This window comes from Rhinopithecus roxellana, chromosome 10 (genome assembly GCF_007565055.1).
Source record: "Rhinopithecus roxellana isolate Shanxi Qingling chromosome 10, ASM756505v1, whole genome shotgun sequence".
NCBI classification, from domain to species: domain Eukaryota; kingdom Metazoa; phylum Chordata; class Mammalia; order Primates; family Cercopithecidae; genus Rhinopithecus; species Rhinopithecus roxellana.
This window is the reverse complement of record NC_044558.1, coordinates 53,365,730-53,385,985: the sequence shown is the minus strand read 5'-3', so window position 1 is coordinate 53,385,985 and position 20,256 is coordinate 53,365,730. Positions and strand designations below refer to the sequence as shown.

General features: G+C 50.4%; 3 protein-coding genes across 5 annotated transcripts; 1 reads left to right on the top strand and 2 right to left on the bottom strand.

The window, feature by feature from the left end:
- Positions 1-824: 824 nt before the first annotated feature.
- On the bottom strand, positions 825-5,021 carry LOC104682342 (25-hydroxyvitamin D-1 alpha hydroxylase, mitochondrial). The gene is made up of 9 exons (XM_010388921.2): positions 4,796-5,021; positions 3,967-4,157; positions 3,256-3,458; positions 2,970-3,170; positions 2,714-2,886; positions 2,340-2,512; positions 2,061-2,139; positions 1,576-1,773; positions 825-1,232 (listed from the first exon to the last, which is right to left on the bottom strand). The coding sequence occupies exons 1-9, from the start codon at positions 4,988-4,990 to the stop codon at positions 1,119-1,121; spliced, it is 1,527 nt and encodes a 508-aa protein (XP_010387223.1). The 5' UTR covers positions 4,991-5,021; the 3' UTR covers positions 825-1,118.
- A 1,435-nt stretch (positions 5,022-6,456) lies between these two features.
- METTL1 (methyltransferase like 1) lies at positions 6,457-10,502 on the bottom strand. 2 transcript variants are annotated; one of them, XM_010388919.2, is made up of 6 exons: positions 9,939-10,502; positions 9,055-9,218; positions 7,735-7,919; positions 7,528-7,641; positions 7,263-7,364; positions 6,457-7,115 (listed from the first exon to the last, which is right to left on the bottom strand). In XM_010388919.2, exons 1-6 carry the CDS (start codon positions 10,121-10,123, stop codon positions 6,960-6,962), a joined length of 906 nt encoding a protein of 301 aa, XP_010387221.2. In that variant the 5' UTR covers positions 10,124-10,502; the 3' UTR covers positions 6,457-6,959. The 2 variants fall into 2 exon arrangements, with proteins under 2 accessions (XP_010387221.2, XP_030794722.1); XM_030938862.1 differs by lacking the exon at positions 7,263-7,364 and having other exon boundaries at positions 6,557-7,115.
- EEF1AKMT3 (EEF1A lysine methyltransferase 3) lies at positions 10,389-20,244 on the top strand. 2 transcript variants are annotated; one of them, XM_010388918.2, is made up of 3 exons: positions 10,389-10,856; positions 10,972-11,083; positions 17,959-20,244. In XM_010388918.2, exons 1-3 carry the CDS (start codon positions 10,680-10,682, stop codon positions 18,348-18,350), a joined length of 681 nt encoding a protein of 226 aa, XP_010387220.1. In that variant the 5' UTR covers positions 10,389-10,679; the 3' UTR covers positions 18,351-20,244. The 2 variants fall into 2 exon arrangements, with proteins under 2 accessions (XP_010387220.1, XP_030794723.1); XM_030938863.1 differs by having other exon boundaries at positions 10,456-10,736.
- The last annotated feature ends 12 nt before the right edge of the window (positions 20,245-20,256 follow it).

Below are 20,256 nucleotides of genomic sequence, written 5' to 3'. Positions count from 1 at the left end.
AAGAGTGGAATATTTGATTTTTTATTCTTTTTTTTTTTTTGAGACGGAGTCTCGCTCTGTCACCCAGGCTGGAGTGCAGTGGCCGGATCTCCGCTCACTGCAAGCTCCGCCTCCCGGGTTTACACCATTCTCCTGCCTTAGCCTCCCGAGTAGCTGGGACTACAGGCGCCCGCCACCTTGCCCATCTAGTTTTTTGTATTTTTTAGTAGAGATGCGGTTTCACCGTGTTAGCCAGGATGGTCTTGATCTCCTGACCTCATGATCCGCCCACCTCGGCCTCCCAAAGTGCTGGGATTACAGGCTTGAGCCTCCTCGCCTGGCCTTGATTTTTTATTCTAAAATTTATGAATATTTAAAACTTTTCAATATAAAAAAGAAGCCAGAGGCCTGGGCAGGGACAGGCCCAAAGATGTCTCTGCCTGAGAACTAAGTGATGGGGCAAACCCACTTAATTGTGGCCAGAGAGCAAAGGAGAGTTGTAAGAAATTGTAAACCAGGCTAGGGCAGATTCACCTTCCTATGGGCAAGACAAAGAAGGAAGGGGGTAGACAGAGTCTACTAAGCTGCTTATCCCTTCCGCCACATGGTTCAGATTCAATCTAAGAACATGTATGGTGTCACCCAGTCAGAGATGGGCCCTGGCAGGGGACATTAAAAACAAATAAGGCTTCACCCTTCCTCTCAAAGTGCTTACATGCAAAGAGGAAGGACCAACCAGGTACAGAGCAGATGCACAGTTACTGAGCTTATGCTTTGATAAATGCTTAGCCAGCAGCATCAATGAACACTGTGAAAGCCCAAAAACAGCGGCGGTTGAATCTTTCCTCAGGCTATCCAGCATTATTAGTTAAAATCTGATCTCATCCTTGGGGGATGCATACATGATCGGAAGGGCCAAGCACAGAGAGAGACAATGGTTTTCTCACTTGGCCTACTGAGTCAGGCCAAGTGCATACTTCACACATTGGTCAGGGCTGCCTCACACTTCACTATGGTCATTCTATCTAGTTTGGTCAGATAGGCCTTAGGGGCAGATGTATCTCTTGGTCTTGTGCCTACAAAAAATATTATCCCTACGATGAACGAAAGGGTGATGATGACAGCCTCTTTCCACAGGACTATCTGTCCAAAAACTGTAGGTTGATGCTCCTCTCAGGTACCAGGACAGTCCGGGTCATGGGTCTGATTGGGGCCGCACCTGGCTCAGGCTGCACCTCAAAATGTGTCAGGATCTGGAAAGGGAAGAAGGTGAGCACTACTATGAAAGATATCTATAGTGGGGGGATTGATTGGTAAAGGGCATGCATTATTAGTGTTAGAATGGTCAATGATTGGGTGGCACCTGTGGCCAGTAGGGGACTTCTTGGTTAATAAGGGTGAGGGATTGTGGAAGGGAAAAAATAGTTTGAATACCCTCACTTACACTCTAGGCCTATAATGGGCTTATCATATTTTAGAAGATTCATTCTACCAGGTCTTACATGATTTCCTATGGTTGTCAGGGGAAAGATCTCACAACTTTAGAGGGTTAGGGTCTCTCCAGCCTGGGGAAGGTATAAAATCTAGAGCACTCACCTGGGCCAAAGCCATTTGCAATTCAAGCTCTGCCAGGCGTCTCCCCATGCAGCTGCGCTTGCCAAAGCCAAAGGGAAGAGACGCAAATGGGTGGGGGGTGGGACCCTCCCCCAGCCAGCGAGCTGGACGAAAAGAATTTGGCTCTGGGAACTGGGCAGGGTCCCTTGAAGTGGCATAGTGACACAGAGTGACCAGCGTCTGGTGGGAAGAAAAACAAACTTGTCAGTTTGTGCTCAGAATGGGGGCAGGCATGAATAGGATATTCAGACAGGGACAAAGGCAGGTCCTAGTGGGTGATGGGGAAGTTTTCTGGGGCTACTTTTGGAAGGATCTCTCCAGTGTCCCATTATATCCCAGAAAGGCATATCCTAGAGAGAGGTTAAGGGGAGTGTTTGAAGGGCTTTTAGGAGAGTGCTTGAGAACAGGGCTGGGGCCTAAGATAGTGAGGAATGGCTCAGTAGAAAGGGTGCATAGGCTCTACTCACATTTTTGGGGATAATATAATCACCCACATGAATGTCTTTGTCCGGGACACGAGAATTTCCAGGTACCACAGGGTACAGTCTAGGTTGCAAAGCACAAAATGGAGACAGCAAGGTAAGGCTAGGGGCTGCAGCCCTCTTCTCATTGTTTCCAACTTCCAAACCCTTTTTGACCAGTAGTAGAGTGCCATTTTTCTCTGCTCTCTCCCTGCTTCCATCCACTATTTGCTTCCGCAGCCTTCCTTGGCATTTCCTCTTGTTCCTCCTCTCCTCTCCCCTCACCTTAGCACTTCCTTGACCACTGCCTTCAGCAGGGGCAGTTGGGACAGAACAGTGGCTGGGGGGTGGGCACTGGAGCCAGGGCCCAGGGCAGCTGTGATCTCGGAGTGGAGTGCTGTCTGGACCTCGGGATGCCGGGAGAGCTCATACAGAGCCCAGGAGAGCGTGTTGGACACCTGAGAAACGTGAAAGCAAGAGAGCTGTTGGGTGTGGGAACCCAGCAGAGGGTGCAGATTATGGAACAGTCTGGGGCTACGGGGTGTTAAGCCAAGCTGATCTACGTGGCCATAACGGATCCCCTGCAACAGAAAAATGGTCCCGGAGTCTGGGGAGGCTAAGCCCTGGAACAGGCTCACAGCACGGAGGGAGAATCTAACCGTGTCCACTCCCGCCAGTAGCAACTCCGTCACATTCCCCAGGATGGACTGGGCAGGCAACTCTTCCTGGAACAGAAAGTGGGTCAGGTGCGCCCCGGATTCCAGGTCCTTATCGGGCTGTCCTCGGTTCCTCATGGCTGCCTCGGCCTCTCGCCGCTCCACGTGCCTCTGAGCTGCGTGGTAGAAGGCACGTGAATACCTCGCTACCCCTCGACAGCTTTACATTCCCCCATTCCCACCTCATCCTGTGCCTTACCAAATGCAAACATCTGGTCCCAGTCTCGGCAGAGGCGGCCCCAGGGCCCAGGCACAAGGCGGCGCAGCCAGTGGGGCATCGCCATGGTCAACAGCGTGGACACAAACACGGAGCCCACCGCGCGGATGAAGGTCTCCGTGTCAGGCGGCACTTGAGCTTCCAGGCAGCCCAAGCGTGAGCCCAGCAGAACTGCGGCGATGCCTTATCGGGAGGGGGCGCCGTCAGGGCTCAGGGAGGCTCCGGTAGGGCGCCCCCGACGCCTGCCCAGCTCTGTCCTGGGACTCACCTTCCAGTCCGAACTTGTAAAATTCACCCGCCACGTCCCGAACCAGGGCAGGCGGCCCCGTGCCACGTCCGCGCTGGCGCCTCAGACGCCGCACAAGGTCGCGGACTACGTGGTCCAGGGTTCCGGCGTAGCGGGCGGCCGCTTGAGGCCGGAGGAGGAGTGGGGCCAGGAGACTGCGGAGCCTTTGCCATTCTTCGCCTTCCCTGCAGGGTTGAGGAGAGAGTGCGCATCGGGGAGGTGGGGACGGCTCGACGGGACTGGTTGCAGTGAAGAAGCGCATTCGGCTGCGGTGGCCAGGAAAGGGATTGCGTCTGCCCCCTTGGGGTACAGAAACCTGCACCGGCCTGCGCCTGTCTTCCAACCCCTTTCCTCTTTACTCATTTCCTGCCCGCAGGGGCTGGGGTTCCCGGGTAACTTGAATCACAGAACCTTACATTCATTCCATCCAGATCCTGGTACCCTAACCCAATTCCTCTGGCTCCCCCAGGTCCCAGGATTCTGGTCTCAAATGATAAGGAGGTAGGCGGGGAGTGAGGTTGGGGCTCAACCCGAGTGTGGGGGAAGCAGACTGGGATGGGGACCCCAAGATGACCAAAGGTAGAGTAGGACAGCCAACCTCCCACCATGCCCCTAAATTCGATAGTTTCGGGACCCGCAGCAGGAGAGGGCCGCTGCAGGATGTTTGGCTTTCTGGGGGCAGAGAAGACTCACGCGGTGAGAAGTCCGCAAGCCCGCTGGCGGCGGCGGCGGTGCTCCGTCCAGGGCGAGAAGCTGCAGCGCTCGGGCCGGGGTCCCTCCTGTCGCAGCAGCTCCTCGACGAGTGCAGGAGCAGCCACGTACACGGTGCGCACTGTCCCGAAGCTGGCTAGCCACACTGGCCCGAAGCGCGCGGCGCCCTGCACCTGGGGGAGGGGGCGCAGCGGACACTTGGATACCTGGGCGGGGACTTTCAGCTCGACCTGTGCCCACGCCAAGGGTGTTGACTGGGCTTGGGAAGAGGGAGCTTCTGCTCCTTCTAGGGTGCCCAGCTATTGTATGTCTTTGATACTGCAAACTCCTCCTCTCACTTCCCATCCCTAGAAAGTTTGAGTGCGATGGGCAAAACAGGAACTTTGCGCAAGGCAGACATTCAGGACCTCTCTGATCATCTTGGTCGAGGAGAAATCTCTAAAAGTTCCATGTCTAGATTGTCCATCTCAGGACGAGTTCTCAGTAAACGAAAACGAGCCCCTGTAGCTTTAAGCCGCACGCAGGCGGAGGGTACCGCGTGCTCCCGCCTCCTGCGCACTTGTACTGTATCTGCAGGATCGCCACACCTCAAGCGAGAAAGCGCTTTCCCAGCGCCCTCTGCTAAGAGTCGGGACAGACTCTATGCGGGTCGAGCCACACCATCCCCAGCCTCAACTCGCCTTTTCCTTCATTCATGGGCATCCGTTCTCTCTGGCTCTCCCATATTTGCTCTGCACTAGTCAGTCCTTTTTGACGCTGTCAAAGCCGGTTTCCCCAGCACTCAAGTCTCGGGAAAGGTGTCCCTTCCTACCTGCAGCTCGTGTAACCTCGACAGCCCCCCCTTGCAGAAAAGTTCAGCCAGAAAGCTGGGCGTAGAGGGGCCTGGGATGTCTGCCAAGCTCCGGCGTGCTGAGTCGTACTCTCGGTAGCCTAAGGAGGCGCCCAACTCGGGAGCCCAGCGGACGCGATGGAACACCCTGGAGGCGTACTTGAGGGTCTGGGTCATGGTCTGGTTCCGGGTGCCCGCGAAAGAAAGCGCTTCTCCTGAGCACCTAGTCTGAACTCTTATTTAACCTTTGGGTGAGGTGATGACGCCCCCTCTCCAAGCTCCTCAGCCAATCCCTCCTCCTGAGTGGTCTGTGCTGGGTATTAGCACCCAGGAACAGTAGGCGGGGCTGGGGCTGACTTCACGATTCCCGTGGGTCTCATGTTGCAATGACCCTCATGGGAGGGAGGGCCTAAGATTTTCCTCCTGGGAGAGTGCCCTAGTCTAGGAGCCTAAAAGTCTCAACCTAGGAAAGGTTATAAGGCTTTTTAGTACGGACTAAGTGACCAAGCTACACTAGTCAGTCTCTGATATTCCCACCACTTCCACCAGGGAGTCCAGCCCCTTTAGGCCCATCCTCAGGAATTCCCCATCTTTCAGCTCCTCCGGGAAGGGAAGCAGGGGAGGCACAGCTGTAACTGTCCCCACATTCTTGGCTCAGTGGGTTGTCTCTTCTCTGCATTATTTTCCTGCACTAGCCACATCTCCCCCTCCTCCTGTACCTAACATATACTGGGCAGATGGCAGATGGGTTAATGGGCTAAAATGGCTCCTAGAACCTCCATTTTTCTTTCTTGAGGATAAGGGGGCCTCTTGGGTGTACAAGCCCACTCCTGCCAGACATGGAAATTTGGGGCTTGAGAAGCAGAAATGAAGAAACTTTTTGTACATTAGTTAAGTTCTAAGATTGTCTCTGGGCTGTTAGAGGAGCTACATGGATGTGGATGTTCTAATTCCCCAGCTGACTCGGTCTCCTCTGGGGGGCTTCCTGGTTAGCAGCCCCTTTCCACTTTCAGCCTCGGAATCCTCCACAGAGCCAGGCATGGTGGCTCATGCCTATAATCCCAGCACTTTGGGAGGCTGAGGCGGGAGGATGGCATGAGGCTAGGAGGTTGAGACAAGCTTGAGCAACACAGCAAGACTGTCTCTACAAAAGAAGTTTAAAAATTAGGCTGGGCATGGCAGTTCATCACTATAATTCCAACACTTTGGGAGGCTGAGGTGGGCAGACTGCTTGTGCTCAGGAGTCTGAGACCAGCCTGGGCAATATAGTGAAACTCTGTCTCTACAAAAAATACAAAAATTAGCCAGGCATGGTGGCACGTGCCTCTAGTCCCAGCTACTTGAGAGGCTGAGGTGGATTACAGGAGCCCGGGAGGTCAAGGCTGCAGTGAGTTATGACTGTGCCACTGCACTCCAGCCTAGTCAACAGACAGAGGGCCTGTCTCTAAAAAAAATTAAAATAAAAGAATCTCTTACAGTTTACCTCTCTGCTCCTTATTCCCTCATTCCCTACTCCAACCCTGTCAGGCTCTGTGCCAGTCAGTCAGATCTAAAGTTCTGGAATTGAAGGTCAACATGAAAAAGGAGAGGGTCTCCACCCCCACACCTTCCCAAGGACTCTCCAGAGACAACATTTAGGGACTAGATTCCCCAGCTCGAGTCTTAAACAGGGAGAGGACAGGAGGATAGCAGAAGGCATATGATACATACTCCACCATTTTCTGAGAAATGGCAGAATGGGCATGTATACACATATACATGTTATCCCAGGATCCACAAAGCAAACAGAAGTGGTAATTGAGCCTAGCAAGCAGTTTAGATAGACTACATTCCTCATTCTAGCTGAGGAGAGATCTCACAAGGAGAAGGGAGAGCAAGACCCCATAGCGTTCCAAAGATTCCCTATGGTCCAAAGTCCTTTGACCATCTCAGTCAGCTGCTTTGTTTTCTGTTGGCAGTGGAGGGACAAGGTGAGAGGAGCCAGGGGTAGTCATGAACACCAGCGGGTTCTGCCCTGGGCAGCTCCCCACCTTCTTTGAGAGAGTACTGTGTCTCAGCTCCAGCAGTCTCAACTGGGAAGACCCAGGACTCCTGCTCTTTTCTCTAGTCCCTGGGAGACGAGGTCCAGCTAAAGTAGAGTAAGCAGTCAGTGACCAGGCAGGCTGGTTTGGGGGGTCACTGCCTGGAGGACTGGATCTTGTATTCTTCGGAAGATGGCTGGGAAATTCTTCCCTCCATTACGTAGAACTTTCTTCCCCTCCTCAGTTGAGGTGCCTAGATGTCCCACAATGGGGTCTTCACTCTGGGAGAAGGAAGGGTCCAATAAGTGCCCACTGTTCAGACTGCCCCTGGCCCTTAGACACCCATCCCATCCTCCTGGCACTGAGCTAAGTTCAAATATAGAACCACTCTGGAAAGGGCCTCCATATCCTGTAGATTCCCTACTCACCAGGTCCTCCAGAGGCACACGCTCAAACAGCGGGTGCTCTTCAAAATGAGTGCACATCCAGTCGTGTAGCTCCAGCACATCGGTTATGGTATATACCAGCCCCTGCATAGGCAAAATCACCCTAGACAGGAGGCTGCATGCAACATCAGCAGCAGCCAGATGATGGGAGTGGTGGTGTGAGTCCCTAAATGCACCACCACTGAATTCTTAGTGAAGGGCCCCTGGATAGGCTACTCACCCCATCCTCCCTCCCATCCCGACTCACCCCAACTCTCAGCACGTAGGCATATTCTGCTAGCAGGGTGGGACTGATGATTCGCCACTTGTGCTTTGTCCGTTTGAAATGTGGGTCGGGGAAGAGGAAGAACATCTTTGTCAGCTGTGAGACAGACACGCACCAACAGGGTTGAGAGAGCCTGGCCTCCATGCCCCCACCTGCCTACCAGCCTAACCCACCAGGGCCCCTCCCCACCTGGCCCTTGTAGAAGAAGTTAGGAAGGTGCTTCATGGCATTGCTGCGGAGACAGGCGATGTTCTGGAAGCCACCTCTGGGAGCTGCGCGTAGGGCCCGAATCCGGTCTTGTACATAGTCTGAGACCTTCACCCGGATCTCCAGACCCAGAATCAATGTATCTGGGAACAGCGGTGACAGTTCCACTGGACATAGAAATAGCAATGGAATCATCAACCATATACTTGTAGGAAGTGCAAAGGGGTCAACACAGGAAAGGAAGCCTCAATCTGCAACTACCAAAGTCCAGAACGGCAAGAGAGGACAGAGATACATATATGGATAGTTTGATGCTAAAGAGGCTGTGGGAGAAATGAAAATTGTCACCAGGACCAGAATGGGAGGGCTGAGAATACATGTATATTTGCCATTGCTATAGAGTTTCCACAGTGTTTTCACACATTGTGTTATTTCATCCTTATAACACTGTGGTAAATTGTGAAGATGAGGAAACTGAGAACTGGAACTTATTTATTTGAGATGGAGTCTTGCTCTGTCGCCCAGGCTGGAGTGCAGTGGCACAATCTTGGCTCACTGCAATCCCTGCCTCTCAAGTTCATGCAATTCTTGTGCCTCAGCCTCCTGAATAGCTGGTCTTTAACTCCTGGCCTCAAGTGGTTCACCTGCCTCAGCCTCCCAAAATGTTGGGATTACAGGTGTGAGCCACTGTGTCCAGGCAGAATTGGACCTTAAACCAAGGTTTTCTGCCTCTATGTACCATGCTCTTCCTCTCTATCAGAATGTTATCTGTTTGGGACGATCTAAAAATAGGGAGTGGCTTGGCATGCATGGGTGCGACAATACAGACAAAACAAGAGGAACCCAAAAAAACAGGAGAGTGGGGCAGAAGGAATGAGATCTGGCGAGGGAGGGGTAAAGGGGAGGGGAGATGGTAGAATCCCTGAGAAAGACAGTTCAGGATCACTGGCCACAATGGCTAATCTCTGATGCTTGTGCTCACCAGCTCACTGACCCGGTACCTGGCAGGTGAAATGGCTCATGTAGGGATTGACACCATAAAGGACAACACAGGTTTTAAGAAGCATTTAAGGCAGCCCCCTCCACTCTCCAGGGCAAAGGTCACAGACCCAGAGTAGAGGGAAGGTGGAGCCTCTCCATGCAGATGTCACCAGAAAGGGGAAAGGCCTTTCAGACATCATGTCATCCATGCAGATGTCTGGACGAAAGGGGAAAGGCCAATTATGACCCCCCACAAAAGCCGCTGAGGCAGCAGAAACTACTAGGTCTCTTCTCACCCCAGAAAGAGGACCTAAGTGTTACCTAACAGGCCACCATAGCCACAGCCTATGTCTGCAAACTCCACTTGGGCCTGAGCTCTCTTTTCTTTCTTATCCTTTGGGTCATCGTGGCTCTGATTTTGAGTGAGTGGAGCGAAGAACTCTGGGTATAGCTCAGACCAGTCCATCTCCTCTGGCTTCACAGGGCTATTGGAAAGAAGACATAAGAAGCATGAGAAGGTTGGTCACACTATTGCAGAAGTGGTACTGTGAAAGTGTGTGTGTGGGTGAGGGTGGGAGGTAAATGGGAGGAGGGTTTCTCAAAAATTCTGTAACACTGGGCCCTGTGGCCTCTAAGAGGGATAATGGAAACCACCCTTAACTCCCAGTGTGAATCATAGGCCCATCATGAGGCCCATAAACGCTGACCTGCTCAACTCCACTTCTGGCGGTTTATGTGACCCTGGCCGGGTAGCTGCCCTTTCTGGGCCACAAGTTCCCCTTATCCCGAGACTGGCTGCCTAATGCACTGGGATCCTACTTTGTGTTTGTGCTCTGCGGGGAGGGAAGAGAAGGTGCGGGCAGGATTGTGTATATGTTTGCCTTTTGATTAAATCCAACAAACAAAAGCAAAAGATGGAAACGACATTCTGCCTCTATCTGCCTCTATCACTTCAGTCTCTGTAACAATTTATTTCTCTTCCCAAACTTAGCACCGCTTCCCAGTCTTAGGCCCGAACGCCACGCCCACTCCCAACCTGCCAACTCCACTCTCGGTCGAATCTCCCAGTCCCACCCCTAAAACTGACGTCACCCATCTGATCCTCCCGGGTCTATCCCAAATCCTCCCAGCAGTCGCAGCACAACTGCTCTCCCGGCTGCTTTGAGAATCCCTCCCTCCTGTCTCTCCCTCTGCCCACTCCTCACTAGCGCAGCGTGTGGTCTGCCATGGGGTTGGAGTGAGCACGTTGCCGGTAGTAGCGCTTCTGGGGCGGCGGGGCCTCTGCTCCGGCCACGTTCCAAGTCTCGGCTGCCATGATCCCAGTCCGGGGTTTCTCTACCAAATCCACGTGGAGGCGCAGGCTAGAGGCGCAGGTTAATGACGCAGCCATGCGCGTTAGGGGCAGTTCCCGCCCCTTAAAGACCCAAGAGCAAATTCGGCTGGGCTGGGCCGGGCTGGGTCGGGAGGGCTGTAAGGAGCGAGTGCTGGAGGGAACCTCCGCATCGTTAGCCTTCAACTGGGAGGGTGAGGCCAGGCCCAGGGACCCAACATTTTCTCTTAGCTTGCTTCTGCCTCGTCTGGGTTACCATCCTGGTTGCAGGCACCTGTGCACCCTACAGGTGAAGGGGGTCTAGAGACCTCGCCTCCTGCAGTAGCATCAGTCCTCGCTCCTCCCCCCTCACTCCCGGTCTCCGACCAGTCCGCCCGGTCTGACTCGTGTGGTCCTGTGTGGGTTTCGCCGCGTGTGCGCTCGGGGCCGGGGCGGGAGGGGCAGCCCCTCATTCCACCTCCAGGAAGTCGAACTGGAGGAAGGAGGGCAAACTCAGGGAGGCGGGGCTCGTGCCACAGGGACACCAAGACGGCTCGCGGCCCCCAGCCTCTACCCCGCTCCGAAGCCGGGATCTGAGCGCCGGCCGCGGTGCCCGGGCACTCCCTTGGCGGGCCGGATGGCGGACCCTGGCCCAGATCCGGAATCTGAGTCGGAATCGGTGTTCCCACGGGAGGTCGGGCTCTTTGCGGACTCTTACTCGGAGAAGAGCCAATTCTGTTTCTGTGGGCATGTGCTGACCATCACGCAGAACTTTGGGTCCCGCCTCGGGGTGGCGGCGCGCGTGTGGGACGCGGTGAGGAGTGGGCTGCGCCGGGTGAGGGTCCGTGGGAGGTCCAGATCCCGGACTCTGCCTCTCCCATAAGGAGCCATCCTCACGACTGTCTCTTTCTCTCTCTTTTCTCCCGTAGGCCCTGAGCCTGTGCAATTATTTCGAGAGTCAAAATGTGGATTTCCGAGGCAAGAAGGTGATCGAACTGGGTGCGGGGACAGGCATCGTGGGGATCTTGGCAGCGCTGCAGGGTGCGTGAGCTGGCTTTGTGGCGGGAGAGAGTGGGGACCCAGGGGCGCAGAGAAATGGTCACATCGTGGATCCTTGGGGGAGAGGGGAGTACTTTGGGCCCCGGCCAACCCCTTCTTTTTAACAAACTTTTTTTTATTTGTTTTTGTTTTGGCGCCTACTTCTGTATGCCAGACAGCGGGAATTGCCTGTCAAAGCACCTAGGGTGGGTGATTGGGAAGGGCAGGAAATAAAACTCAGGCAGGCCTATAAGAAGGAGTTGTTTCTATCGTGTGGCTCTCTTTTTTAGTTCTTATTTTTTTGAGAGGGAGTCTCACTCTGTCGCCCAGACTGGACTGCAGTGGTGCTATCCCCACTCGCTGCAACCGCCGCCTCCCGGGTTCAAGCAATTCTCATGCCTCAGCCTTCCAAGTAGTTGGGATTACAGGCTTGCACTACCATACCCGGCTAATTTTTGTATTTTTAGTAGAAGACAAAGTTTCACCATGTTGGCCAGGCTGGTCTCGAACTCCTGACCTCAGGTGATCCAACTGCCTTGGGAGGCACCTGGGATTACAGGCATGAGCCACGACACCCAGCCTTGTGTTGCTCTTTGTGATTTTATGGAGAATGCTATCACTTAAAAGCGCCTTGGCTTTGAAGATGGTTTTCTGTCAAGATGCACATATGGGGGTACTCTGTAGGGAGACTTGCGGACATTAAACTTCGTGAGTGCTTTATAACTTTATTATGAATATGTTTCAGATTCCTTAGTTTTTTATTGCTAAGAGAAACAAGCTTATGAGTTTCCAAGGGTTAGGATGTGTTTTGTAGGAAGCGGGGGTAGAATTAGACACTGCAGACTTGGAAAAGGAAAAGGTAAGGAAAAATTTGCTTCTCTTTTGTCAAGAACCAAAAACTACAGAGGAAACAGTTTCACAAATTATAATCTAATGGGCAGACAAAACCTCAAACTGAAAGCACTCATTTAAAAATTCTTACAATGTCATCTCTCTAGGAATGTAAATTAACATGTATTTGTTCATAGGGACAGAACTAGGTCATATTAAGGGAAGTCTAGCCGGGTGCAGTGGCTCATGCCTATAATCCCAGCACTTTGGGAGGCCAAAGCGGGTGGATCACCTGAGGTCAGGAGTTTGAGAACAGCCTGACCAACATGGTGAAACCCCGTCTCTACTAAAACTACAAAATTAGCTGGGTGTGATGGCATATGCCTGTAATCCCAGCTACTTGGGAGGCTGAGGCAGGAGAATCGCTTGAACCCGGGAGGTGGAGGTTGCAGTGAGCTGAGATCGCACAATTGTACTCTAGCCTGGGCAACAAGAGCGAAACTCTGTCTCAAAAATAAAAAAGGGAAGTCTTTCCAGAGGCAGGCATTCATTCTTCTATTAATTCAACCAAAATGTATTTCAAGTCCCCTATGTACCAAGAATCATGCTAGGTATTGGGGATTCAACAATGAGTAAGACAGATTTTCTCTCCCCAAGGAGCTTATGGTCTAGTGAGGGAGACAGAGGATGATGTCATATAACAAGAACTCTGGTGAGGTATGCATGGAGCCTGTGGACATGCTCTGTCCATGTCTACCATGACTCCCTGGGAATCCATCAAGGAAAGCTCTGTCAGGTGAGGAGGAGGTGAACAGTGTGAACACAGCAGGCTCAGAAACAGTGGAGGGTGCCAACAGCAGTTTTTGCATGAAGCATGGGTGGATGCAGGCAGTTACGCTAAAAAGGGGAGAAAAGGCATGCGGTGTGGATGGGAATACCTAGCTTCACTTGCTCCCAGACTGGCTGCTCCTTCTTTGCCTCCTATTTTGCTGTCAAGTCAGAAAGCTGGATGTCATCTTGTCCCTCACTTTCTCTCCTCACATTCCAGCAATCATCCAGTCCTATGAGTTAAATGTTCTCTCTCTCTTTTTTTTTTTTCTTTTTGAGGCAGAGTCTCACTCTGCCCCCCAAGCTGCAATGCAGGGGCATGATCTCGGCTCACCACAACATCTGCCTCCTGGTTCAAGCGATTCTCCTGCCTCAGCCTCCCGAGTAGCTGGGATTATAGTCATGTGCCACCATGCGTCACTAATTTTTGTATTTTTAGTAGAGACGGAGTTTCGCCATGTTGGCCAGGCTGGTCATGAACTCCTGGCCTCAAGTGATCTGGCTACCTCAGCATCCCAAAGTGTTGGGATTACAGGTGTGAGCCACTGCACTGAGCCAGGTTATATGCTTTTTATACTTCCCCAGTTGTCTGCTCCTCTTTTCGTCATCTCTGGTTCAGGCCACTGGCATCTCTTGCCTGAATTTTCACAAGAGTCTTCAAGCTTCTTCTGGGAAAGTGTGACATACCCCACTAGATCTTGTGACCTTCCCCCACCTAACCCACTTCTCCCTCAGACTTCCCTATGTCAGTGAATCAAACCACCGTGCACCCAGTGGGAAACCTAGACATCACTTTTGACACAACCTTCTTTCTCACCTACATATCCATTATTCAATTTATCTCCTAAAAATCTCTTAAATCTTCTCATGTTTTTCCATCTCCACTGACAGCTCCCCAGTCCAAACCACCACAATCACTTGCCTGGACTACTACAACAGCCACACTGGTCTTCCTGCTTTGACTCCTTGTCCTCTCCTAGACCTCTGCTCTTCCACCCAGGGGTCAGAGTGATCTTTTCAAAATAAAACTGTAATCGTGTATTCCCGCCCCAAACTTTCAGTGGCTTCATGTTGCTTTCAGGATAGAACCAACATCTATGGCATGGCCTCCAAGGTCCTGCCTCCTTCTTTCTGTGCCTCTTTCTCTCTTGTTTTTCTTGGGCTGCCTGTTGCCCGTCCATCAGTTCCTCAAACCTACTCTGATGTTCCCTTCCTTGGGAACTTCACCCAGGCTTACTTTCTGTCTGAAACTTTTCACCATTTTCTTAATGCATATGCATCCCTCCTTCCTCAGCTCAAACATCACTTCGAAGGGAAGGCGTCCTTGGCACTCCCACTCCTAGGCTAACCCAGACCCTCCTAGTACATACACAACTGTGCTAACTGGGCTAATTTTAACTTTGTTAACATTGACCTTAGTTGGGTCCTAAGTGCTTCCCAGCTAGCCTGGTACATTCTCTTGTTCACTTTTTCTGCCATTCTCCTGAACAACTGTTTCTTACCTTCTTATTCCTCAAACCTCCAAATGCCTCCTCTGCCATCTGCCATACCTGATGACTTTGCTTCCTATCCCTTTATTTTATTTTATTTTTTGAGATGGAGTCTCACTCTGTTGCCCAGGCTGGAGTGCAGTAGTGCAGTCTTGGTTCACTGCAACCTCTGCTTCCCAGGTTCAAGCTATTCTCCTGTCTGAGCCTCCCAAGTAGCTGGGATTACAGGCACGCACCATCATGTCTGGCTAATTTTTGTATTTTTAGTAGAGATGGGGTTTCACCATGTTGGCCAGGCTGGTCACGAACTCCTAACCTCAGGTGATCCACCTGCCTTGGCCTCCCAAAGTGCTGGGATTACAAATGTGAGCCACCGTGCCTGGGTGTTTCCTATCTCTAATGATTGCTTCTGTTTTCTCTGAAAATGTCCGCATATTCCTATCACAACATCTACTTATGTAACTACACCTGCATCTGTGTGCAGTGCCTTCTCTCTTGTTACCATGGATGAACACACTATGCTAGCTCAGGTCAAGCCCCCCACTTATCACAAGACCCCAAACCTTTCTGCTTACTCAAAGACGTTGTTCCAGTAACACCCACCCCCATTTCTCCTGCATTCTCAGTTTTTCCTTTTCTTTGGATCATTCCATATATAGCAATATATGGAATATAAAATGCATATAAATATGATATGATTTATCCTATTTCAGAAAAAAACTCTTGATCCTACATCTCTCTCCAGCTATCACTCCATTTCTATGCTCCATTTAAAAAAAAAAACTCAAAAGAGTTAATATTCGGTGTCTAGTTCCTCTCCTCCTATTCTTTCCTTAAACCATTCTGATCAGATTTTCACTCCACTGTGCCCCCTTCAATCCATTTGTTTTAGTTAAAGTCATGAGCCTCATTTCCAACTCCAGGTTGTTAAATGCAGGAGTCAGTTATCAGCCTACCTTTGTTGACTTTGTATTTGATGCTGACACTCCCTCCTCCTTGGAACAATCCTTTGGTTTCTAGGGGACCACACTTCTGGTTTCTGCTTACCTGGCAGGCACTCCCTTTCCATGCTCTCTTGTTGGTTCTTTTTCATCTTCACAACTGAAAATGTGAGTGCCCCAGGGCTCAGGGGCAGTCCTTTGATCCCCTCCTTTTCTTGTTTACCTCACTCCTGAGCAGCCCATCACAGTCATGCCTTTAAATGCCCTGTTGAAGCCGGGCACGATGGCTCATGCCTGTAATCCCAGCACTTTGGGAGGCTAAGATGGGTGGATCGCCTGAGGTCAGGAGTTCGAGACTAGCCTGACCAACATGGTGAAACCTCATCTCTACTAAAAATACAAAATTAGCTGGACGTGGTGGCTGGCACCTGTAATCCCAGCTACTTGCGCGACTGAGGTCGGAGAATCGCTTAAACTTGGGAGGTGGAGGCGGAGGCGGCAGTCAACCAAGATTGTTCTACTGCACTCCAGCCTGGGCGACAAGAGTGAGACTCCGTTTCGGAAAAAAAAAAAAAAAGCCCTGTTGGTGATCATGACTCTAAGACTATCCCATTTCTATCTCCAGACTTGCTTGCATAACCTAGTGCCTACTCAGTATCTTCATGTGGTTGCCTGATGTGATATAGATGTCTATGTCAAACTTAATGTGCTCAGAAAATGAACTCATGATCTTCCTGTCCAAATTGCTCCTCCTGCAACCTTCCTCATCTAAGTGAGTGGCAATTTGGTCTTCTAGTTGGTCAGGCCAAACACCCAGAATCCTGAGCTTTTTTTTTTTTTTTTTTTTTTTTTTTGAGACAGGGTCTCGCTCTGTTGCCCAGGCTGGAGTGAAAGTGGCACAATCATGGCTCACTAAGGCCCTGACCTTTCAACCTCCCAAGGCTCAAGCGATCCTCCCACCTCAGCCTCCCAAGTAGCAGGGACTACAGGCATATGCCACCACACCCAGCTAATTTTTGTATTTTTTGTAGAGACGAGGTTTTGCCCTGTTGCCCAGGCTGGTCTCAAACTCCTGGACTCAAGCAATCATCTCGTATTGGCCTCCCAAAGTGTAATCCAAAGGGATTACAGGTGTGAGCCACCGTGCCTGGCCCATCCCAAGCTTTTCTGTCTCTCTGATATTTCATATCCAATCTGTTGGTAAATCCTGTTGACTCTACCTTCAAAATATATTCAGGATCTGACCATTTCTTAGCAACTGCTACTGCCCTGCTTTAGACCATCATCATCTCTCACCTGGGTCATTGCCATCACCTCCTAACTGGTCTCCTAGTTTCTGACCTTGCCCTCCTGTACTCTTCTCATCACAGCAGCCAGTGTGCTCCTCCTAAAGCATGCCAGCACGTGCCATTCTTTTTTTTTTTTTTGAAACGGAGTCTTGCTCTTGTAGCCCAGGCTGGAGTGCAATGGCGTGATCCCTGCTCACTGCAACCTCTGCCTCCCGGATTCAAGCGATTCTCCTGCCCCAGCCTCCCAAGTAGCTGGGATTACAGGCGCCCGCCACCACACCTGGCTAATTTTTTGTATTTTCAGTAGAGACGGGGTTTCACCATTTTGGTCAGGCTGGTCTGACCACTCAATTTAAAATTACAATTTAAAATTAAAAGTTGCTAAGACTTTGTCCTCTATGCCCTGAGGTCTCTGGACCTTCCAGGTAGGAGCTGAGAACGCTTGGTTGGTCCACTCTAACTTGCATTTCTCCCCATCCCTCAAGCAATTCTTATCCCCCTTTCCTGCTTGGGGCTTCACCATGGCATATATTATCATCTGATGTACAGTGTATTTTATTTTATTTATTTTGGCTGTTGTTATCTGTTTCTTGCCACTGGACCATAAGCTCTGTGAGGGGGTATTCTTATCTTGGTTCATCATTATGTTCTCAGCACTTGGCATATAGGCACATAATAAATACGAATGAATGAATAAATGAATGGATGGATTCCTAGTACTTCTTGCTTCTCTTTCTATCATAGTCATCATGATTATGATGCAGTACCTAGTGTGTCTCTACCTCTAGAATGAAACAAAGAAAGCTGCGTTATTGTCTTGCTCACCTTATACACCCAGCACTTAGTAGGTGCTCCAAATTATATGTACTGCATGAATGAAGATTTCTGAGATGCTAATCTGACCATCTTCACCCCTGTTTCTGCCCTTAAAGCCTATTGCCCTCAGTATCAAACCTGAATCTCCTTAGCATGTCATAATCACTTTCCCCTTATCTCATGTCTTGACACTTTTCTCCCCCTTCCATATCCTCTAAGATCCAGCCTTTCTTGAATATGCCATGCTCTCTCACTCCCAGGCCTTTGTACTCACTGTTCTCTTCTTGGAAAGCTCCACCTGACTAACTCGTCCTTTAGGGCTCAGCTGAGGTCACATTTTCTGGGAAGTTTTCCAGACCCTTAAGGCGAGCTTGTGTCAGTGGGGGTGAGTGCAGAACCCATCTCCAGCTTAGTCCTGCCCAGGCTTCTGCTGACATCTGATTGTTGTGTGTTGGCCAGAGAGGTTGAAGATTAGCTCAGAGAGAATGTTGATGTTGTAGAATGTAGGGTAATAAGAATAGCAGTGGGTGAAATGGAGGTTGAAGCAACTAAAAGCCAGCGTGGGCTCCAGGCTGTCAAGACATTGTCCTCTATGCTCTGAGGTCTCCGGACCTTCCACGCAGGAGCCAAGAACCCTTGGTTGGTCCCTCTGACTTGCATTTTTCCTCCTTCCTCTCTCTCAGGGGGGGATGTTACCATCACTGACCTGCCCCTGGCCCTAGAACAGATCCAGGGCAACGTCCAGGCCAATGTGCCAGCTGGAGGCCAGGCCCAGGTGCGTGCCTTGTCCTGGGGGATTGACCATCATGTCTTCCCTGGAGACTATGACCTGGTGCTGGGGGCTGATATCGTGTACCTGGAACCCACCTTCCCTCTGCTGCTGGGGACCCTCCAACACCTGTGCAGGCCCCATGGCACCATCTATCTGGCCTCCAAGATGAGAGAGGAGCACGGGACAGAGAGCTTCTTTCAGCACCTCCTGCCCCAGCATTTCCAACTGGAGCTGGTTCAGCGGGATGAGGATGAAAATGTCAACATCTATAGGGCCAGGCACAGGGAACCAAGACCTGCTTGACATCACCCCTGCTGTTCTTCTCAGTCTCTTGCCCTAATGAAGGAACTGGGTATCTCAAAAATCATATTTCCAGAGCCACAAACACGAAGACCAAAAAGGATGGATTTCCCTGGCCTCTCTCACTTTCTTCCTTCCCTCTTTGTTACCCCAGATACTCTTGGGCAGGTGCAGTGAGGGGCCTGCTTACCAGGAATCCCAGAGCTCTGGCAGCACTAGTGTTAGAACACTAAGGAGGTTCCTGGCTCCTGTTCTCAGAAGAGGAGGATGGTAAGGTATCTAGGATTTTTAGGGGCTAAGGCAGGTATATGGGATATGAGAGCAGTGGTTGTAGAGAGACTGTCACTGATCACTTCCATTCCTGTTGCTGTTTATACAGAATGGACTTAAAAAAAAATTCTATGGGATTTTTTTTTTCTTTTTTTTGAGACAGGGTCTCTCTCTGTCACCCAGGCTGGAGTGCAGATACATGATCACAGCTCATTACAGCCTTAACCTCTCAAGGCCCAGATGATCTTCCTGCGTCAGCTCCCCAAGTAGCTGGGACTAGAAGCATGAGCCATCACACCCAGCTAATTTTTGTATTTTCAGTAGAGAAGGGTTTCACCATGTTGCCCAGGGTGGTCTCAAACTCCTGGACTCAAGTGATCCACCTGCCTTGCCTCCCAAAGTGCTGGGATTACAGGTATGGGCCACTGCGCTAGCCCAGGATTTTGTTTTTGTGTTTGTTTTTTGTTTTTGAAGAAAGAATTAAGCCTTAAAAATCTGTTGTGCAAGAACTCAGCTTTTGCTCAGGAGCTGAGAAGGAAGAAGCCTCAAACCACCTGTTTCCTGCTTTTTAGAGATAGAATCTGGTGGAACCATGGCTCTAACCGAGTCAAGTCCTCCTAGCTCCGAAGCTAAGGCTGCAGAGCTGTCCTTTGGACTGTAGTTTCTTCGTGCTTTCCGGAGTTAGAGCCTTGATCACAGAACGTCATGCTGTGCAGAACACTGGACTCAGTACTAAGTTCTTTTCATCTTTGATTTTTCTTTAGCTTCATCAGTCCTTCCTTCCTAATCTGTAATCCCCTGAAGCCTAACACAGTTCCTAATGTGTTTTGCCTTCACCTCTTTTCTCTTCCCACATTGGTACTTCTGGTTGGGGCTCTCTTTACTTACTGCTTAGGCACATAGTCACCTTCTTTGGACTCCCTGCCTCCATGCTTTCTCCTTCAGTCCATTCTGCAAACTCTTGGGATCTTCCAAAATTAGCTCTGATTAGCTTTCACTGCCTATAGAAGCAAGAACAAGCTCCTCTGCTTGGTACTTAGTCTGTGTCCATGTTATACCAAATTACCTTCCTATTGCATTTCCTACTCCTTTGCTACATGTATTGGACCTCTGGCCAAATTACAAAAGATGTACTCTTTGTTCTCTAAAACCACACTAAAGTGTCCTGACTTCTTTCTCACTCTTTATGATAATCCTCTGCCTGAAAGGCTATTGCCACCTGTCAAAATCTTCATTATTCTTTGCCTCTTTCCTGAGCCCCTTGCTTGAATGTGATTTCTTTCTCCCTGAGACCCTTTAACTGTTTGTTCGTCTTATGGGACCTTAATTTGTCTTGCATGGACATTTTTGATTTTCATTTTCTCACCATTAAATTACCTTGGAGGGTAGGGCTGTGATTTACTCATGTCTAATCCTCAGAAGCCTAACACAGTTCCTGGCACACACAGATATTGTGCTCATTCAATAAATATTTACTCGCTTTGTTAAATGGATTCCACCCCTGCCTTTCTAGGTGACCTTGGACAAATTCCAGAACCCACTCACCAACTACACAAGTTTGTTGTGAGTCATAAATGGATAATGAATATAAACGCGCATTGAAAATAAACATAAAATGTTACCCACATTTCTTGTGTTG

Excerpts from the sequence above, each read along its gene's own strand:
- LOC104682342 (XM_010388921.2), bottom strand. The coding sequence starts at position 4,990 with ATGACCCAGACCCTCAAGTACGCCTCCAGGGTGTTCCATCGCGTCCGC. Across the intron at positions 2,140-2,339 it reads GTGGTCAAGGAAGTGCTAAG|ACTGTACCCTGTGGTACCTG; the intron begins GTGAGGGGAGAG and ends TTTGCAACCTAG. Across the intron at positions 1,233-1,575 it reads TGCAAATGGCTTTGGCCCAG|ATCCTGACACATTTTGAGGT; the intron begins GTGAGTGCTCTA and ends TTCCCTTTCCAG.
- METTL1 (XM_010388919.2), bottom strand. The coding sequence starts at position 10,123 with ATGGCTGCGTCATTAACCTGCGCCTCTAGCCTGCGCCTCCACGTGGAT. Across the intron at positions 7,365-7,527 it reads CCTACGTGCTGAGAGTTGGG|GGGCTGGTATATACCATAAC; the intron begins GTGAGTCGGGAT and ends TTGCCTATGCAG. Across the intron at positions 7,116-7,262 it reads GTGTGCCTCTGGAGGACCTG|AGTGAAGACCCCATTGTGGG; the intron begins GTGAGTAGGGAA and ends TCCTTCTCCCAG.
- EEF1AKMT3 (XM_010388918.2), top strand. The coding sequence starts at position 10,680 with ATGGCGGACCCTGGCCCAGATCCGGAATCTGAGTCGGAATCGGTGTTC. Across the intron at positions 10,857-10,971 it reads CGGCGCGCGTGTGGGACGCG|GCCCTGAGCCTGTGCAATTA; the intron begins GTGAGGAGTGGG and ends TTTCTCCCGTAG. Across the intron at positions 11,084-17,958 it reads GATCTTGGCAGCGCTGCAGG|GGGGGGATGTTACCATCACT; the intron begins GTGCGTGAGCTG and ends CCTCTCTCTCAG.